Source organism: Microcaecilia unicolor, chromosome 2 (genome assembly GCF_901765095.1).
Source record: "Microcaecilia unicolor chromosome 2, aMicUni1.1, whole genome shotgun sequence".
In the NCBI taxonomy this organism is placed as follows: domain Eukaryota; kingdom Metazoa; phylum Chordata; class Amphibia; order Gymnophiona; family Siphonopidae; genus Microcaecilia; species Microcaecilia unicolor.
The window spans coordinates 489,096,867-489,117,584 of NC_044032.1; the positions used below are offsets into that span (position 1 = coordinate 489,096,867).

The following is a 20,718-nucleotide window of genomic DNA, read 5'->3' on the forward strand; positions in this document are numbered from 1 at the left end:
TTCTGCTAGCGCTGGAAATGGCACATGCTGGGGGTAGAACTACTGCCGGCACCTGTGTTGGTCCGGTATAGTTCTAGGTTGCCATGCTGCAACCCTTTAGAAAAAGGGTCCCTAAGAGCAGGTGTCCACTTTTAAGCAGAACTGTGACCAGGCTGTCAGAATCAATATACTGTTCAACTCTTCTATCTTACATCACCAGAACTGGATTGGATTTATTGATTTTATATACCACTTTGTACCATGGTGTCAAAGTGGTTTACAATTTACAGGTCTCATGAAAATTAGAAACAGGAAATGCTTATTGATCTTGTACTGTAAGTACCTCAGGGTCTAAAATACTGTCATTTCTTAATCTTAGATGTAGGAGCTAGCTCTGTGGGTTCTGTAGGTGCTTCAGCACCCTCAGTATTGAACAAACTCCTTGCCTTTGTCCAGGAAGAGGTCATTTCTATTGGGTTTAACACCCCCAATAATTTTGGAAAGTTGGCTTGTATGTTGTATACTGGTGCCTGTGTCCTTTTTACATTTCTCCCTTTTCTTTAAAATGATCAGAGGTACAACTGCCAGCAGGGATAGCAGCCACCTTTATCCACATCTGCCAATTAAGCTTTTAGAAATATGAAATCATGAGAGCCCCTTTATAGTTCTGGTGCAGCAATATATTGAGCTCTGCAACAAGACACATTGGTGAAATACTGTAAGGCTTAATTTATTTATTTAGATTTCACTCAAACCTTTTCCAGTAGTAGCTCAAGGTGAATTATCTAGATTGTATATTATATTATATTATCTAGATTGTAAGCTCTTTGAGCAGGGACTGTCTTTTTGTGTATGGTGTACAGCGCTGTGTATGCCTTGTGGCGCTATAGAAATGATAAATAGTAGTAGTGAATTACATTCAGGTACACTGGATATTTCTCTGTCCCAGGAGGGCTCACAATCTAAGTTTGTACCTGAGGCAATGGAGGGTAAGTGACTTGCCCAAGATCACAAGGAGCAGCAGTGGGATTTAAACCAGCCACCTCTGGATTGCAAGACCAGTGCTCTAACCACTAGGCCACTCCTCCATAGAGTCCTATCTCATTTTATGCCTGAGAAATATCCTTTAGTTGATCTATTGGAGATCAGGTCATATAGACCTAATTTCAGAAAGTTTTACTTCTTGAAATAAGGTACTCTAAAAAGTTAAAAGAAATAGCGGATAAAAGGCAACCATTTTTGGATATTCTGCTTATAAATGAGTATGTCTCATAAAACTATTTTTATAAATGTACTTTCTAGAATGAAATCATTATATCAGCATGCAGTAGAATGCAAATATTAATTTTATTACAAAATGGATACAAATAGACCTACTGCCATACAACCTTTGTTACATCCATAAAATAAAGAATACAGGGAAATTCTAAGATGGCCACAATGTTCCGATGCTTGATGGAATAGTTCTAATTGTTTTTCCAATTTAATATTTTTCTTGCTATTTGGTTGTTATTTTGTTAAGTCTCAGGAAATGGATGGGGAAGTTGATTTTCCACCAGTGGGGCCCTGACACTAGTACAAGGTTTAATTGATCTCTATGCAAGTGGTACCTTATCCTGGGGCAGTCTGTCTGACAACTCTCACCCTCAAAGGCTTGTGTATTCTCCTTGTTTTCCTCCCTGCTTCACTCAGAACACATACCCCTTTCTCCAAGGGAGTAGGTTCTCTTTGGGGGGGAGGGGAGGGCAGGGGCGGACTGACCATTGGAACAATAAGATAGTGTCCAAGGATCCACAGTAGCCTCCATCTAATTTAGTCACTTTTCATAGGTTGTTAGGGGCCCATGACCTTTATTGCCCAAGGGCCCAGATCACTGTCAGTCCACATCTGGGGAAGGGATTTACTTTCAAGGCCTAGGCATAGATTGCCCCTTCACCACAAATGCTTAGACTGATATGGACGGCTTCAACTAACTCTGCTGATGATGTGTGCAAAAACAAAAAAAAAACTACCCCAAAATTGCTTTGAGGTAGTCTTTCTTCCACAGGTTTTACAGCATTAGGTAAACCATGTATAGTCACACATTTTATTCATCTATGTCATAAGTACATAAGTACATAAGTAGTGCCATACTGGGAAAGACCAAAGGTCCATCTAGCCCAGCATCCTGTCACCGACAGTGGCCAATCCAGGTCAAGGGCACCTGGCACGCTCCCCAAACGTAAAAACATTCCAGACAAGTTATACCTAAAAATGAGGAATTTTTCCAGTCCATTTAATAGCGGTCTATGGACTTGTCCTTTAGGAATCTATCTAACCCCTGCATTTCCTTTCATTGCTTGTCAGTCCTTTTGAGTTACTTTACAGTTAGGCAAAGGGATGAGCAAAACCTCTGACTTTCACATGCACCTCACACAAAGACAGTAACTTAAAACTAAATTCAAGGGAGGCTTCACACTGGACATTTATTAGGCCCATATGCTGAGCCCTAACTAAAGGACACAACTAGGCACAGTCACAACCACCACTCCACTACCAATCCATACCACACCCTATGGGTCTCTGGCTCTAGCCATGCCAGCAGGGGATGTGGTAGCACAGAGATTCTTAACCCAGTCTTTGGGACACACTCAGAATACCCACAATGAATGTGTATGAGAGAGATTTATATACAGTGGAGGCAGTGTTTGATAATTTATTTCATGCATATTCGTTGTTGATATCTTGAACATCTGATTAGCTTGGTGTGTCCCAAGGACTGAGTTGAGCTGTAGCAGAATAGTATACACTACTTCACTACATTAGGATGGTATAGTCCTGAAATAAGGAGCATGTAATGCTAGTGAGGATCCTGAAAGGATCATTACATATATTTCCATCCAGCTTTCTTTCTTCTGTCTGGAGCTAGTGTGGTTGATCAGTGATAGGCATCAAAGCTGAATTCCACTGAGGATAAGTCTCTCTCAGCTCTGTTGCTAGGTTCATACCCAGGGCCACCAAGAGACAAAAGCAGGCCCGGGGCAAACAGGCTTAGGGGGCCCCCCACCCCGCCGCACCATAAGTCAGGAAATGCAGGGGTGTATATAGCAGCCCATAAGGGGGGGGGGGGAAGTCTGGGGTCACCCACTCCTTTCTGTTGTCCCCCAACTCCATTCCCCTCCCCCCCATTAAAAATGTTACCTTGGCTGGCAGGGATGCCCAAGCCCCACCAGCCAAATAGCTCTGTGGCCCAAACCTCCTCTGGTGTGAGGAAGTCAGCAGTATGCTTTCTAACCACCGATGCCGGCACTCTTTGTGCATGCTCAGTTCATGCACTCGAACTGAGCCTGCACGGAGTACCGACATCGAAAGCATGCTGCCGACTTCCTTACACCAAGGGAGGCTCAGACTTTGGAGCTATTTGGCTGCTAGCCATTCAAGGTAATGCAGTTGGGCGGGCCTGAGCCTAAAGTGGAGGAGCCCAGGCCCCCCATTCCACTGGTCAGTCAGGCCCCCCTTCAAAGCCGGACCCGGGATATCTTGCCACCCCTCCTTCTCGGCAGGTCTGCTTATACTCCCTCAACCAGACACCTTATTTCTTGTATTGTTTTCTTGGTGCTCTGTTCTACCAAAGCAGGGAACGGGAAATGGCCATGGGAGGAAGGAGAGCTAAAGCCTTGAAGCACTGTGGGGCATGGATTAAGTGGGAGAACATTTATGCCATTGTCTGTTGCAAAATCAGAAAGCCTGAATTGATAATGATCCTCAGGGAGAGGAAGTATGTTAATCATGGTATCAACATTTCTCTGATATCCAGAACTGCAATGGAAGTTAATTAGAGAATGTCAGGATCATCTGAGAAATACATTTAGAACAGATATGGCAAATTGTTTCTAGGACAGAAGGTATGCTTGCTAAATTTATCCTAGAATTTTCTCTATTCACTTAGGAATCAGCACAAACATTTGAGAACCAGGATCATAGAATAAATATGCTTGTAGGAAGAATGAGAGCAAGTGGCCAGAACTTAACATTGCAAGCTTTAATAGAGTACATTTATAAATCTTTTTTGTATATAAGACAGAAAAAGGCTACTGACAAAGTGCCTTTTTAAAAATACCTAAAGGAGTTCATGTGTATTTGCCAGTACATGCAGTGGGAGCAGTCATTTTACAAATATACACATGAAAAAAAGGATGGCACGAACCTGGCAGTTTCCACGCTTGGAAGTGTCATCACTTACACATGGAAGTAATGTTTTTGCAACTTTCATGTGTAGGTGGTGCCATTTCCATGTGTAGCGACCCCATTTTACAAACCCACAGGTATAAATGCTGCCATTTAAATAGCAAGGCCACAATTTTAACTTAGTTTAAATTTGGAGGTGGATATGGGATTATGGAGAAAGAATCCTTTGTGTAAATCCCTGGCCAAAATAAGCACTTATTCAAAACTTATGCATGTCTATGAGCTGGTGTAAAGCCCGACAGGGATATTTTTCCATATACACTTGTATTCCCTTAGTAAAATGGGGAATACACATGTAAATTTTAGTCCCACCAGTGCCATGCCTGAACCAAGTCCAAACTACATGTCCTTAAAATCTCTGCATATTGTGGATCTCCACTGGTAAGCAATGATTTTCTGAAATCAGTATTTACACGTGTATGAAATACACACATGTAAATGATGCCATTTAGACATGGATGTGTTTCTAAAATAATGGCCATAAGTAGCAATATGTTTTTATGAAATAGGTGCTTTCCTTCCCTAATAACCTAGGCACCCTGTAATAAAATTATCCTCTAAATATAGCTGTCATTAAAGACAATTTGGTGCTACACAGTAAGATGGAGCTAGCTGATGGAAGATGCTTCAAGAAGTAGGAACTTTAAGGCTACCACATTTCTAGAAGATTAAACTGTTGCCAGCCCAGGAGCTTTTTAAGAAGCTTTCAGTGGAAAGTTTGAAGATCTTGCCCAGCTGTTTTACTAACTGTCTCTAGATTGTTTATATTTCTGGAAGCATTAAGAATGAGATCTTGGAGGAAGGAGGATTGTTTCTGATGATAGTCTTGAACTGAGCTTCTTTGGAACCCTCAAATGAGGAGATCTGTGCCTGAGCTATTCTCCTGGTGATTCTAGCATAGGAATCAGAGATCTAGTGGTGAAGAGTTTTCTTTGTAAAAGTGTTTTGAGCAAAACATCAGAATGTTCCCTAACTTTGATTGAGAAACAGAATTCGGGCATGAAATGTTTCTTCAAATGCATCAGGTCCTTATTTATAACAATAGATATGTATTGTTTTAACTGTACAGACAAACAAATGAAAAGTCAGTGTATAAAATGTAAACCACAGCAATAAAGCACATAGAACCCCCCCCCCCCCCCCCATTTAGGTAAACTGTGTTAAAGAACCTTCTTCTGATAAACAAAACCTTCACATAGAAAAATAAGCCCCCCCCCCCCCCATCCCTCCATTCCCCTCCTTCGAACCCCCACCCCCTTCCTCCAAAATCTGAGCATCAGCTAACTGGAGCACAGGTTTTCTTCAGTTCCCCAGAATAAAATCCTAACCCCCCTCCCACTAAAAATGTCAGTGAAAGCCCCTTTTATGAGGACTATCCAAGTTGTAGTATGGGTTCCAGGTGGGTCCATTCATCAGCATTTGCAATGAAACGGCCCAAACGCTTGTCTGTTAGTTTCTCTAGGTCACTGACAATCCGCAGTTTTAAAATCCAGTCCATTCTTGTGGGACCATCAAAGCGCTTCCAGTGGGCAGCTATAATAGATTTAGCAGCCACCAGGCACATCATTTAAAATCTCTGCCATTTAAGTCCTCGTTGTTACCCAGTCCCAATAAGCACCATTTAGTAACCCTAGGAAAATTGATCCCCAAATGGAAAGTAAGTAACTGTGTCACTACAATCCAAAATTCCTGAATGGGTGCACAGTCCTACCAAATATGGAGAAAAGTGCCTCGATCCTTACCTTATCTTTGAATGGACACTATCAGGCTTATTTTCGAAAGAGAAAGGCGCCCATCTTTTGACACAAATCAGGAGACGGGCGTCCTTCTCTCAGGGTCACCCAAATTGGCATAATCAAAGCCGATTTTGGGCGTCCCCAACTGCTTTCAGTCGCAGGGACAACCAAAGTTCACGGGGGCGTGTCGGAGGAGTAGCGAAGGCGGGACTGGGGTGTGCCTAACAGATGGGCATCCTCGAGCGATAATGGAAAAAAGAAGGGCGTCCCTGACGAGCACTTGGGCGACTTTACTTGGTCCATTTTTTTCTTACGACCAAGCCTCAAAAAGGTGCCCGAACTGACCGGATGACCACCGGAGGGAATCGGGGATGCCTCCCCTGACTCCTCCAGTGGTCACTAACCACCTCCCACCCCGAAAAAAACTTTAAAAACTTTTTTTGCCAGCCTGAAATGTCATACTCAGGTCCATCGCAGCAGTATACAGGTCCCTGGGGAGGGGAGGTATGTGTGTGTCAGCGGAGGCATAGCGAAGGCGTGGACATCCTTCTGTCAAACATTTTGGACGTCCCCCCCCCCCCCCACACAGGGACAGCCACATTTCAAGTGAGTGGAATGGAGTGGAGGAGTGGCCTAGTGGTTAGAGCACTGGTCTTGCAATCCAGAGGTAGCCAGTTCAAATCCCACTATTGCTACTTGTGATCCAAAATCCAAATAAATAAAGGGGGTGTCAGAGGCACAGCAAAATCATGGACATCCTTCTCACAGAAACATCCACAACTGCAGAGGCATAGCAAAGGACATCCTTCACCCATACTCTAAAAAAAAAAAAAAGACATCCCTGACAAGCACTTGGACATTTTCACCTTGACTTGTATTTTTCTAAGATTGTAGATGGCAATTTATTTAAGGTTGTAGACGGCTATTATACACGCAGCTTGTCTGCATGTATGAAGCCATCTTTGGCATGCGCAGAGCAGCCATGCATAATGCATGGCTGCTCTGCACTGGCTTCTCCTCCTTAGGAAGGAAATCGTGTGCAAATGAGCTAACAGTGAGCAGCTCATTTGCATGCGATTTGCTTCATGCATGCCCGTTCCTTTCCGAATCGCTAAGGGATCGGTAAGGGAAGGGCCCAAGAGGACAGGGGAGGGGGATGATAGAAACATAGAAACACAACGGCAGATAAAGGCCATATGACCCATCCAGTCTGCCCATCCTCTGTAACCCCTAATTCTTCCTGTTCCTAAGCGATCCCACATTCTTATCCCATGCCTTTTTAAATTCTGGAACAGTTCTCGACTCCACCAGCTCCACTGGGAGGCCATTCCACTCCTCCGCCACCCTTTCTGTGAAATAATACTTCCTTAGGTTACTCCTAAGCCTATTCCCTCTTAACTTTGTCATATGCCCCCTCATTCCAGAGCTCTCCTTCATTTGAAAAAGGCTCTCTTCCTGTACATAAATGCCCTTGAGATATTTAAACATTTCTATCATGTCTCCTCTCTCCCTCCTCTCTTCCAGCGTATACATGTTGAGGTTCATAAACCTGTCCCTATAATTTTTGCATTCAAGACTGCTTACTAATTTCGTAGCCGCCCTCTAGACCGACTCCATCCTGTTTATATCTTTCTGTAGGTGCGGTCTCCAGAACTGCACGCAGTACTCTAAATGAGGCCTTACCAGAGACTTATACAACGGCACTATCACCTCCTTTTTCCTGCTGGTCAAAAAGGAGGTGATAGTGCCAACTCACAATCTGCATGGGACCCTGACAATGTATGATGCTTGCACATGGCTGATACTGGGCTCACAGCAGCCCTGCATGACACTCACCTTTCAAGGGTCGTCCTGATCAACTTCCAGACCCTCATGGCCACATTATGTGGGAGCAGCTTGAATAAGTGCCTGCAGGACCAGCATTCTACTCTCCTGTGGGGAGAAATTGGGCTCTTGCCGCGTAGACACTTTGTAGTATATGAGAACGTGCTTCCACATGCACTGGACATGGATAATTTGCACATGAAAATGGATGCTCCACCACAACACACGCTGTCCTTCCAGGACGAGACAACTATCTGAAAATGTCTGTCAATCTACAGTGCATCCTAAATTTGGACCTTATTTGCCTGATTTGAGAACACATGAAAACATCTTTTGGCTTCTATCTGTTATCAGGTGATGTTTTTGGACTTTTGTGTTGGATGTTCAGCTCCATTCAACAGATTCTTTGGCTATGGGGGGTCCCGAGAGCTCCACGGGATGGAGTTTGGAAAGGGCATCATTGAGCCATGTACAGTTTGCTCCTCCATAGCAACCCAGAAGTCTTTCTCCAGCAAGCACTGTCAACTCCCCTACCCTACCAGTTCATGGAATGTTGAGAGTGATTATCTGAGGTCTTTTTTTCTCCACTACATTTTCACAGAGGAGTTTAAAGCTACTAGCTGGTCCTCTTTGCATTCCTTTCTGAGACATTACCTTCTGTGCTACAAAGATATCTTTTTAAAGAAGAGTGCTTTAAACTGACATTAAAACTTTAGCTATTTTTACCCAACATAGGCAAGCAGCACACACCGCATGCCACTTATATTTGTCAAACAGAATAAAGGGAGCAAACCTGTCTCGAGATGTGTAAGCGTCAAGTATATATTCTCCAACCCATATTACCGTGCACTAATTGGTTAATGTGGACTTAATGCAGGCGCATTTACCACTTCCTAAATAGGATGCAATAAGTTCTCTTGCGTTAATAGTTTTGCCTGTCTTGTGTGCTAATGGAAAAATTAGCGCAGGGCCTGCACAAATTAAAAAAAGAAAAACTCTATTTTCTATCCATGGTAAAAATGGGCTTAGTATATGGCAAGTCTCGTATCAGGATATTCTAAGCCCATTTTATACCGCAGCCTAGTAAAAGGGTCTCAGTTATTCAGGAATTTAATTTACCAGGTTTCTGTGGCATCTGAATGAGAGACCTACCTCCTGGCTACATCCGACATTTTATGAGTCACTTCCATTTCCATTATAATGGAAATTAGGGTTTTTTGTTTTATTTTTTTGCTGCACTGATTAGTTACTACTAAATGAAAACTTTCTATACAAAGCCTGAATAATTTACCTTTTTCAACTATAAAGTAAGGGGACTTTTCAGTTTTCTGTATTTGCTGATTCTTTCACATGTAATCTTGATTTCTGTTTACATCATTGATGAAATCATGGTCTCTGTACGTGCCTTTTTTTACTCATTGATTCAGCCCCTTTTCTGGGTTCACAGGGTACTTACTGATAGGCATTTGTTGTATATGACATAGATAAGCAAAACTAATATTTGAACTCTGGTCAGTCCTCTATACCAGACATTGAAAAGGCAAGAAGCATACAGCCCTAATAGCATTGCTGATTTTTCTAACACTAGACTAATCCACAGCTTAAGTGTGCAAGAAGTTATCATAACAAGGACTGGCTAAATATTTGAGTAACACATATCACATATAAGTAATGCACTTGACAGATATATTGAAGAATGTTGGTTTTAACTGGTTTAAACTAGAGAGATAAGGAAGGCTAGTCTCTTGGAACCTACTACAAAGAAGTTAAACAAATCGTTAAGTATTAGTGATTAAAACTTTTATTTTCTACTCATATGAGAACAATATTATTTTACTGTATGTTGTTAACATTAGATTTCTTTTTAAACCAAAAAACAGTAACGATAGCTGACCTGCAATACAGGTAGAATGCAAGGTAGAATGTAGTGTTCAGTACCCCCATTTTAAAAAGTATTCTGGCACCCAAGATTCTCAAAGGAAATATTTGACGTTTACCTAGGTGCTTTTTTATGAAGACACATAGGTGCCTGTATATCTTTATAAAATATTTGCAAAAGTGGTATAAATGCCTGTGCCTAGAATATTAAAGCATGTGCGTAAAACACATTTTATAATCTACATGTGTATTTGTGAACTTCACCAATGTTCTTCCCAGACTCTCCCTCTGTATGTGTCTTCCAGCAAAGTACATGCTGTCATATCATTATGCATAATTTTATACTGGTTGTATTTAAAGAGGCCATTTATACGTTTATGTGGCTACATGTGTAAAAAATACCTTTATAAACTTACCCTCAGAAAGTCCATTTTTGGATGTTCATGATTTCTAGCCTATTCTGTAAAATGCATGTAGGGCTGCAATAAATATATATGTATTTCCCTAAGTGTGTATCAGAAGCAACTGAAAAATACATTAAAAGAGGGGCTTTTGTTCAGCAGCTTGCATGTTTAAACACTGGCTCTTAAACTTGTAGTACCAATTCAGCAACCTACAAGCAAATATTTATTGGTACTTATACATGTAAGAGCTATATTTAAAGAAATTGCATGTGTAGCAGGTGTCAGTTAAGGAGCCAAGCTCCTAAAGTCATAGTTTTATAATTTTTGTAATTTTAAAGACCAGAAGGTTAAGTTCAATTTCCCCTTCAATCTTTCCTATAAAACTCTGGCCAAAACAAACAGTTCATGACACTTATGCATGCCTCAGTGGAGGTGCAAAACAGGACAGAGAAAATGTAACAAATATATGTATTTTTCCATATAAAGTTTGGAGTATACACAGAACATGTCCCCTTTGAATCTTTGCATTTCACACATATGTGCAAGTAACAGTATCTATATCTCTCAGTGGTGCAGCTACAGTTGAGCCTGGGTTGGCTCAGGTCCACCCTGTCTGGTGTACCAAAAAATTCAGTGGTAGCCACCTTACTCTCCTCTTCCTCACCCTCAGATCTGGCAGTTGTCCGCCCATGGTCCGGCAGCTCCCCCACCCCTCCCTCTCTGATCTACCTCAGCATCTTTGCTGGCACAGCAATGATATATGTCCACTACCTGTGTGAGCCCTGCAGGCTTCCCTTTGCCGCGTCCTGCCATCGCTGATGTCACTTCCTGTTTCTTTCTGGTGGGACGCAGCAGAGGGAAGCCTGCAAAGCCGATGCAGGCAACAGATGTGTGCTACGTTGGTGAGGATGCTGAGGTAGACGGGGGGGGGGGGGGGGGTTTGCTGGAACATGGGCAGGGGGAAAATGCTGGATCTGGGGTTGGAGGAGAGGGAGAGAGATGCAGGACAAGGAGGAGGAGGAGGAAGTTTTAGAAGGCCCACCCGTCTTAACTGGGCCCACCCAAAATGATAGGTCTGGCTACTCCACTGATATCTCTATGCCTTTTATAAATGGATCTGCCAGTATTTATATGTGTAAATGCCTGCGTTGTGCAGTTGTTCTCCTTAGGGGCCTAGGTACCAATTTGGGCTACCGTTAAGATGTGTTCTATTACTGTTAACCCCAGTTATTAGTAACTAGCTTGCATTGTATAAAATGGAACCTGTGCTAAAATAACACAAGTTAGTGGTAAGTAGCATGTCTTAACAGTATGCTTATATTTATGTTTATTAAAACTTTATGAATCGCTTTTTTTAATGTGTAAATCAAAGCGATGCATATACAAAAAAATACTAAAAGAACGCCGTTATTTGATAGGAAAGATCACATTCATATCAGTAAATCTGACTGCTGAGTAATACCCTACCTTCAATGCACCTCTCTGTAGTTAAGCATAAGCACGGGAACACATTTTTAAAACAGTCTTGAAATTCCTTAGGGATTGTTCTAATCTTATGTCTGAAGGCAACTATTCCATAAAAATAGAGCCATAAAATTGAATGCACTTCTTAGTGTGACTTCCTAATAAGCCTGGTGAGGATTGGAAAGAACCAATTTAAAACTGCTCAGAGATCGCAAATTGCATACAGGGACATATGGAATAGTAAGGGTAGCCAGGTACCCTTGGAGGCCAGTATGGATTGCCTTAAAGGTTAATATGAAAATTTTATACTGAATCCTATATTGAAGGGGAAGCCAGTGAAGTTTTTGAAGTAAAGTGGTAATGTGGTCCCTCTGAATGGCAGAGCAAAGTGACCATGCTGCTGCATTCTGAAGGGTTTGTCAGCATTTAAGTTCTGAATTAGGGAAACCAGTGCAAACGATGTTACAATAATCCAACCAGAATCCAATACATTCATGATATAATGTATGTAGAGCAAGGAACTCTTTACAGATCTAAGTCTGCAGAAGGCAAAAAACCTAGATTTCAAAACTGAAGATATCTGCACGTTGAACTTCAGCCTTGAATCTAGAATGACGCCAAGGTATTTGATTTGGGGGACTGGTTGGATCAGTGTGCCAAAAAGAACAGTAGCACATGTTAGTAACTAGATTCCTTAGCTTCTAATAACAATAATCCTCAATGGACAGAACATTTGCTATCATTTAATATCTATCCATCAAAAGCCTTTGCAGGTTAACTTCATGTTAACAGTCTTTATCTGAAATTTGTAAACTATGCATATTCTCATTATTTTGGTTGTAGGAGTTATTGATGGAAGCAAACAATGACCAGTTCAAGTGTGCTAACGCAGAAAAATCCAAAAGCACAAAGGTAGGAAATGATGAACAGTCATCCTAATCTTTATTTTTTTGTGGTTAGAAATAGATAAATAATGGTGATGTGATATAGTATAAGCATAATTCTGTGTACCAATCAACACATCTTTAACTGCATCTTTCACACCATCTTTTTCATATCTTTATACTACTGAGATGTCTCATGTGTCCAAGTAAGTATTTAATTAGTGATCTTACACTGTTATTGAATCAGTTTATAATTCTATTATATTTATGTGCTTGGGGGAAAGGAGGTGTTAACTGCTGTTTAGAACATTCATTTCTAAGTTGAAAGATTTCTTGGACTGCCAGTTGATATCCTATCTACCTGTTCTAATACATTTGTTTATGTTCCTTAAACATCCTAATATCTGCAAAATTGGTATCAACACATTTGTTGGTACTAATTTTTGAACAACATGGGCTGAACTTCTAGGTTGAATATTTAAATGAGCTGCTAACATTTAAAAATGTGTTAATTTTGGAAACTGCTCTCATTAGGATTGATTTTTATAACAATTTAATGTGAAGCTATAACTACACTTCTAACCCCCAGATTCTGTAAATGGAATAGCAAATTTTCACAAGCAAAATTGTGTGCTATCCTGAGATATGCAGGTAATTAAATTGGCTAATTAGCCAATCAGTGCCAATAACTGGGTGCTAACAATCCATTATTAGTGTTAGTTGGCAACAATTTGGATTTGTGTGCATATATTGCTAAGCACTATTCTATAAAGATCTGCCTTCAAATCATATAGTGCACAACTCAAAAGGGGGGGAGGACGGCCATGGGAGGGGCATTGGCAGTTCAGGGGCATCCACTAAAGGTGTGCGCCTAAATTACGTACCAAGATTTACACTAGCTTTCAGTTGGTGTAGATCTCATGCCCAAAGTTTGGCAAGGAAATTGACTCTAAGCGCTATTCTATAAACAGCACCCAACTCAGATCACTTTATAGAATAGGAATCCACATGGATATTTTTGGCATTGTTTTTATGTGTATTAAGCATTTCGGGACCCTTTCACGAAGTGGCAGTAAGCCCAACGTGGGCTTACCGCACGCTGTTCTGGGACTACCACTGGCCCAACGCGGCCGCCAGAAGTAGTTCCGGGTCAAGCACGCGCCGTATCCAGGGAAAAAATTAAAACCCTAGAAATAGTTAGTGCAGTGGTAACCCAGCAGTAATCAGGCATCGCCGCACACTGCCCTGTTACCACCAGTTTACTGCCACCTCAGTGGGTGGCGGTGTCACGTTCTCAACGCAGCAACTAGGTTTGTGAGCCCTTGGACCACTGCCGAGGAGCAGCAGCGGCAGGCAAATCACCCAAGCAGAAAGCAAGGTTGAACATAACAGGCAGGAACCACAGGATAACTAGAAGAGACTTTAATAGTAGGCAGCAAACAATCACATCCAGGTAAAGTCTCTGGGCAGGTGGCTACCAAAAGCAGTAATCAGGTCCAGGCAAAGTCTCTAGACAAGTGGCTAACAAAAGCAATAATCAGGTCCAGGCAAAGTCTCTAGGCAGGCTGCAAACAAGGGTAATCCATAAACTAACCAGAGTATTTAGGCAGGCAGAAATCAAGAGATGTCCAGGAACAGGCAGGGTCAAACACACAGGAAACTTTCAGAGCAGGAACTCGAACAAACCAACAGGAACTCATGGAAGACCTTTGATACCAAGGCAAGCAAGGCTCACAGAAGCTAATAAGCCCCTCAGCAGCTGACACTCAGCTGCAGCAATCACCAGCCAAGTAAGGTTGCTGTTCAAGGACAAACCAGCAGAGCAAGTCTGGCAACCTGGAAAATACGGACCGGACTTTCTGAAGTCTGGAACATGGAAGACAGCAGAAAACAGTCCATAGCAGCCACCAGTTCTGGCTACCAGCGGGCGAGGAGAGCACCCACATGGAAAGCAGTCACAAACATGACAGGTGGTAAATACTCCCTGCTGCATGGCCATTTGGTAAGAGTTATCTTACCACATGGCCATTTATTTTAGGGGCTTTTTACCCGCTGTGGTAAAAAGGGCTCTAGCACACGGGAAAAACAGCCCCTGCCACTACTGAAGGGCCCTTTTTCCCACAGCTTGGTAAAAGGAGGGAGGCTCCAAGTGAATGAATTCTCCCTAAAGTGTTAGCTGGGCTGCAGTACCTGTGGGGAAGTCCCAGGGAAGTAAGGAGTGGCCCTAGCGCAGAGGTCTACACCCTGTAGAAACCCAGGGATTGCATGGGAAGGAACAGAAGACTGCAAAGGCAGGTCCTGATTGTCCTAGTTGGAGCCAGGCCTGGATTCATGTATGAGTAACTGGAACTGTATGAAAGAAGATAGGCCTGGATTTATGTGTAATACCCCATGGAATGGGTATTACTAAGTGATAGATTTCTCCAGAACCCTGGGAGGGGGAAGGAGGTCCCTGTTAGAGGGTTGGAGGGTAGGATGTCCTTAGGTGGGAGGAAGCTTAGCTCATGGGGAGTAGTTTTAAAATAAAATGCAGAGAAATAGTGCCCTGGTACTGAAGAGTGACAGGGAAGGGGGGGGGGGAGTTTGGAAGGAGATAAAGCTAGAGTTATGTCCTTTAGGGGGGTCTTTGGTTGCCTACAGGAATTTTTGGTTTCCTGCAGGTCTGGAGTTGCCTGTACATTCTCTGCCATTGACCAGGAGGAGAGAGAGGGGAGTCTTAAAATTTGGAGAGATCCACTGGCTGTGAGGGGCAGGTTGCAGCTCCAATAAGTGGCAACTGGGACATAATGTGCTGGGTGGGTAGAAGAGGGCCCAACCCGGGAGTAGGGGAAACCAGGGTGGACCAAAGGTGGGGTCACTGCTGGAGGAGGGTCAGATTGAGAGGGGTCTGAACGTACAAAAGTAAACCAAGGTAAAGAAGAGGAATACAGCCTTTGAGAAAAATATCTGTCTGCAAGAGAGGTACGGACAGGAGAAGCTGTAAATAACTGTAAATATAACATTAAGTATCCTGTAAATATAATTCGGGGAAGAAGTGGAAAAGGGAGTTCCTCTTTGGGAATAACACCAAGGTTTTTTGGGGATTGATAATTTGCCAGTTTTTGGGGATTGAGAATTTGCCAGTTGGCATTTGCCTGTTGCAAGAGTTGAAATAAAAAATTAACTCCTGCCGGAATTCCACAGCTTTGCAGAATTCCGCATTTTTGAGCAGAATCTGCGCTCCAAGGCTGGATGGCCGGCCTCCCCAGCACCCCTGAGCCTCAGTGAGCCCTCCCTAGCCCGTGGCAGGCAGGCTGGCTGGGGAGGGCCCGTTGACCCTGAGGTACACCCTAGTGGTGTAGTGGCCTCTTCAAGGGCAGGAAACAGCCTTGCGCTTTCCTGCCTGCTGCTGCTCTCTGGCTCATGCCGCCTCTTTTTCAAAATGGACATTGAGACTTCAAGTGGTGATCTCGTGAGACTGCTGCAGGTACTTTCGGCAGCCATTTGGAAAAAGTAGCTGCACCTCTAACCTCCTTGGTGACACCAGACCAGCGGCAGTGGTTAGGAAAGAGTGAGGTTCTTTCCTACCCCAAAGAGGTACTCCCATGCAGCTCCTAACTCACGGGTGAGTGCAGGGATGGGCTGAAAAAAAATATTGTTGGCCTGTGGGTGCAGGCAAGGACGGAACTGTAAAAAAAAAAAAAAAGAAAATGTGGATGCTATATGTGGGTGGGTGGCTGGAGGGGGCTGTAAAACAAAAAAGGTGGATGCCGTGGGTTGAGGGAGGGAGCTGTAAAAAAAAGAGGTGGATGCTGTAGGTGTAGGAGGCAGGGCTGTAAAGAAAAGGGTGGATGCTATATGTGGGTGGGTGTAGGTGTGTGTGGATGGAGAGGGCTGTAAAAAAAAGGTGGATGTGGGTGGAGGCAGGGTTGTAAAAAAAGGTGGATTCTATATGTGTGGGTGGGTATGGAGGGAGGGGGCTGTAAAAAAATGATGAATGCTGTGGGTGCAGGAGTGTGCAGGACGTGAGGAGGAAGAGAGAGCAGGGCAGGGAACATGGTGGTGTCGGAGACCGGTGCTGGAGAAGGCTTCAGCTGTTGGGATTTTGGGACCCCTGCCAGCCAAGGTATTTGCTGCACGGGGTGCGGCAGGGTGGTGGGGGGTGGCGAGACAGTGGGGGGGGGGGGGCAGTTGGGCGGCAGACTAAAATGTGCCCCCCCCCACTTTGGGCTCTGGCCCTCTCCCATTGCGAGGTCTGGCTACGCCCCCGGGGTATTGTGGATAGGCACTCAGCTCGTCTTCTCAGCTCAAGAGAACACATATAGTAACATAGTAGATGACGGCAGAAAAAGACCTGCACGGTCCATCCAGTCTGCCCAACAAGATAACTCATATTTGCTGCTTTTTGTGTATACCCTACTTTGATTTGTACCTGTGCTCTTCAGGGCACAGACCGTAAAAGTCTGCCCAGCACTATCCCTGCCTCCCAACCACCTGCCCCTCCTCCCAACCACCGGCTCTGGCACAGACGGTATAAGTCTGCCCAGCACTATCCTCACCTCCCAACCACCAGCCCTGCCTCCCAACCACCGGCTCTGGCACAGACCGTACAAGTCTGTCCAGCACTATCCCCGCCTCCCAACCACCAGTCCCTGCTGCCCACCATCGGCTCTGGCACAGACCGTATAAGTCTGCCCAGCACTATCCCCGCCTCCCGATCTTGACTAAGCTCCTGAGGATCCATTCCTTCGGCACAGGATTCCTTTATGCTTATCCCACGCATGTTTGAATTCCGTTACCGCTTTCATTTCCACCACCTCCCGCGGGAGGGCATTCCAAGTCAGTTGCTGTTCAGACTTGGAAGGAGGAGGAGGTGCAGCCGGAAGCTCTGCAGGTTCCAGGGAAGGGAGTGAGGCCTAGCTCCTTCCCTGAGGATGCGGAGGGTCCCTGGGGAGCGGTCCTCAGGAAAGGCCCAGGCCATGGGGCCTCCTGGGGCCAGGGACCAGAAGGCCGGGAGAAGCAGCTCTCTTTCCGGTCGAGCTTCTGACAGGAGGGAGAGGAGTCCTGTTGATCGCAGAGAGCAGAGGCCCAAGGGTGGAAGCCAGTCCAGTAACCCCCCCACGCTCCAGCAACATCTGGGAGGTGAGAGTGAAGATTGTGGGGAGGGGAGAAAGCTGGTGGAGGCCCTGGAAGGGCACCCTAAGCAGAGAAAGGAAAATGAAGCTATGGAAGTTAGCTCAGAATTTTTTCCTGCATTTGATGAGGCAGAAAGTGAAGAGAGTGGGTCTTCAGAGGAGGAATTCCTAGATATTCCTTATGACCCTGAGGACCCAGCACGTAGTTTGATCTGTACAGTGCGAAGAATTAAACATGTGGAGAAAGAACTGGTTGATTTGGGAAAGCGTGTGAAAATGACAAAAGTTATGAGTAAACTTGCTCCAGCAGAGCACAAGAAAGGTTATGTGAAGGAGGAAGCCCGTTTGAGAAAACTGATACAAAAGAAAGAACTGTTGCTGAGGGGTTTAAAAAAGGGACCTGAGAACCCTTTAAGAGAACTATATTGTAATCAAGAACGTATGGCTTTAAGGTCACAGTCTTCAGGTCAAGGGAGAACTGTGTCCCAGCAAGAGTCTGCAGTTCCCAGGGCCTTGTCTCAGGATTTGTCTAAACCAGAAGACTTGCCAGACTCTGCTAGTACATCCACTTTAGCATTTATGAAAAACCTGGCAACTCAGTCCAGGGGACTTACTAAGCAGGCAGACTGCAGGGAGGCAGCAGCAGGATGTGGTTCGGGGGCAGGGTTGGTGACTGCACCTGTTGGAGAAGAGAAAGCAATTAAAAAGCTGGTTAAGAGTAAGACCTTCCAGATTGTGGAGACAGAGGAGGGAGCTTCAGGCTGTCGGTTTTTTTCTACAGAAGTAGTGGCAGAGGTGTCCAGTGAAGGAGATGGTGATTTACCAATATTAGAACCTCCAGAAAGAAAGATTGCAGCAGCGGCAGCAGAGCCGGAAGGATTGCAGCAGAAGCAGGTGTCTTTATCTGCAGCTACATCTCTGCCTCTATGTTTGGAGAAGCCCTGCCCCCGCGCAGCGTCCGGGGTGCACAACGGCAGTCTTCTGGAGGGAGAGCTGGCAAACAGTGAGTCGGGTGGTGGATGCGCTGTCCCTGGCAGAGAACGGTTTCCAGAGGCACCGGGAAAGGCTGGCAGTTCATTACTGGACGGTGGCATTTCAGACGGTACAGAGGGGCGAGTGGCGGCGATTGCTGGATTGGAGAGGCCCCACCCACCTGACACGGAGCACCAGGAGACTCTGGTCAAGCAGGCAGCAGGAGAAGGACGAAACTTGCTGGTCGTTGGCAGGCAGGCAACAGGGAATTTGGATCAGAAGAAGGAACTGACTGAAACGGAACTCCCTGTTCGTCTCGCGCAGGACCTGTCGGCTGAGGAGCGGCATGCTGAGCCAGCTTTACAACAGACGGCAGATAAGTTGCTGAACACTTTTCCTGACACTGCTGTGACTCAAGTGGGGGGAGTGTTGAACTGTGAGGGTTTGTGTCCGACTGTTGACTCTGTTCCATGTTTGGGCAAGGACGATGGGGGGAGGCTTGGTGTGCAGGAAGGGGGAGGGGGGCAGGGATTGCAGAATGGAGGGGATGTGATTGACATGTCTCCTCCTGTTGAGGAGAATAGGTTAGCAGGTGTGGGGGGTCCGGGGGATAAGGTTCAGGTTGGAGAAGGGGGGAAGGGAGGGGGGGATGATAGGATCAAGGAAGGGGATGGAGGGGGCCAGAAGGGTTTTGTAAAGGGGGGTTTGGTGTGTGCAGGGCAGGAAGCCTCGAGCGCCAAGGGTGGGGGGGGGCAGGGGGCTCCTTCTTTTGCCACGGTGGTTGGTATGGGGAGTGGTAGGGGGGGATTTGGGCAGCGAAGGGGGGGACAGGGGGGGGGTGAGGGGTGGTCTGGGGGGTCTGTTACCAAACGCCGGAATGTGGTTCAATTGAGGTGGGTGGGGGAGGGGGGGATGCCAAGTAGGGATGTGGTGTTAAAAATGGTTCTAGGGTTAGGATTTCTCCCGGAAGATCTGTATGCTTGCATTCACCCGGCGAACATTCCAGAGTATGATGTCAGTTTTTTGACCCAGCGGGGAATGGAGATTTTTTGGGAGAAATACGGGGAGGTTAAAGGGGGGGGGGACTGGAGAAATTTTCGAGTTGTGCCTATTAGTAAACCTGACCTGGTGCAGGTGACTCTGTTAGTGCGGAATGAGTCAATCTCGGGGGCGGATTTGACCTATTGGCTGCAGAGGTATGCAGAGTTAAGGACTCCTCTGGTCAAGCTTCCAGACCCTAGTAGGGTATGGGCAGGGGGGTGGGGGGCGACGGTGAGGTTATACCAGGTGGGGCACGTCACCCAACACATTCCTTCAGCGGCTTTCATCGGAAGAGATCGGATCTTGTGTTTTTATAAGGGACAGCCTAGGCAATGTTTTAAGTGTGGTTCCTTCCGGCATTATAGTATGTCGTGCCCAGTGGTTCAGTGTGCAAAGTGTGGGGCGAGGGAGCACGTGGCAGAACATTGTACCTCCATCCGGTGTAATTTGTGCGGGGATCTGGGGCACGCCTTTCGGGCTTGCCCGCAAGCCTTTCATAATGGGGGGGGGAGGGGGAGGAAGGGGGAGGGGAGGGTGATGGAAGGGGAGATCGTGCTGGGGGGAGGGGTGGAGGTTTGGAGCGGGCAGTAGAAGTGATTGGAAGGGGGGGGAGGGTAGAGGAAGAGTTGGGGGAGCAGGGGGCAAACGTTCGGAAGCGTGAGAAGAGGCAAGGAGGGGAGGGGAAGGGTGGACGCGAGTCTCTAGGAAGAGGAAGGGGGGGGACTTCTGGTGGAGGCTGGAAGGAAGTTAGGGCAGGGAATAGCGGTGGAGAATAGATTTCGGGTCCTCGAAGATGAGGGACGGGGGGAAGAGTATGGAGAGGAGAACGGAAGAGAGGACAGTGAGGCATGGCAGAGGGTAGGTGAAGAGGGGGAGATAGGGACAGAGGGGGGCGGGAAGGGTACGAGGAGGGGAAGGGGGAGGATGGGGAGGTTGGAGATAGGAGATGGTATGGACGTGCAGGAGGAGGGAGGGAGAGCAGAGGTAGGTGGGGGAGAAGGGGAGAAGAGGAAATTAGGAAAGGTTCAGGGGGAGCAGGGGGTAGAGAGGGGGGAGGGAGGGGGGATGGAGGGTGGGGTGGGGGGGGGAGGGGGTGGGGGAAGGGGGAGAGACCGGGGTTTTTCCGGTGAAGGGGGAGGTGGGGGAGGAGAGGAAGAAGAAGGGGAGGAAGAAAGCAAGGACCAGGGAAGGATGG

The 20,718-nt window shown here is 45.7% G+C and overlaps 1 protein-coding gene across 2 annotated transcripts in view; it reads left to right on the forward strand.

The window, feature by feature from the left end:
• The window catches only part of CFAP99 (cilia and flagella associated protein 99), a 325,784-nt gene that overhangs the window by 140,459 nt on the left and 164,607 nt on the right, over positions 1-20,718 (forward strand). For both annotated transcript variants that reach the window (XM_030191113.1, XM_030191114.1), the window contains exon 8: positions 12,356-12,424. In XM_030191113.1, the coding sequence (XP_030046973.1) occupies positions 12,356-12,424 (69 nt within the window). The remainder of the gene's footprint in view (positions 1-12,355; positions 12,425-20,718) is intronic.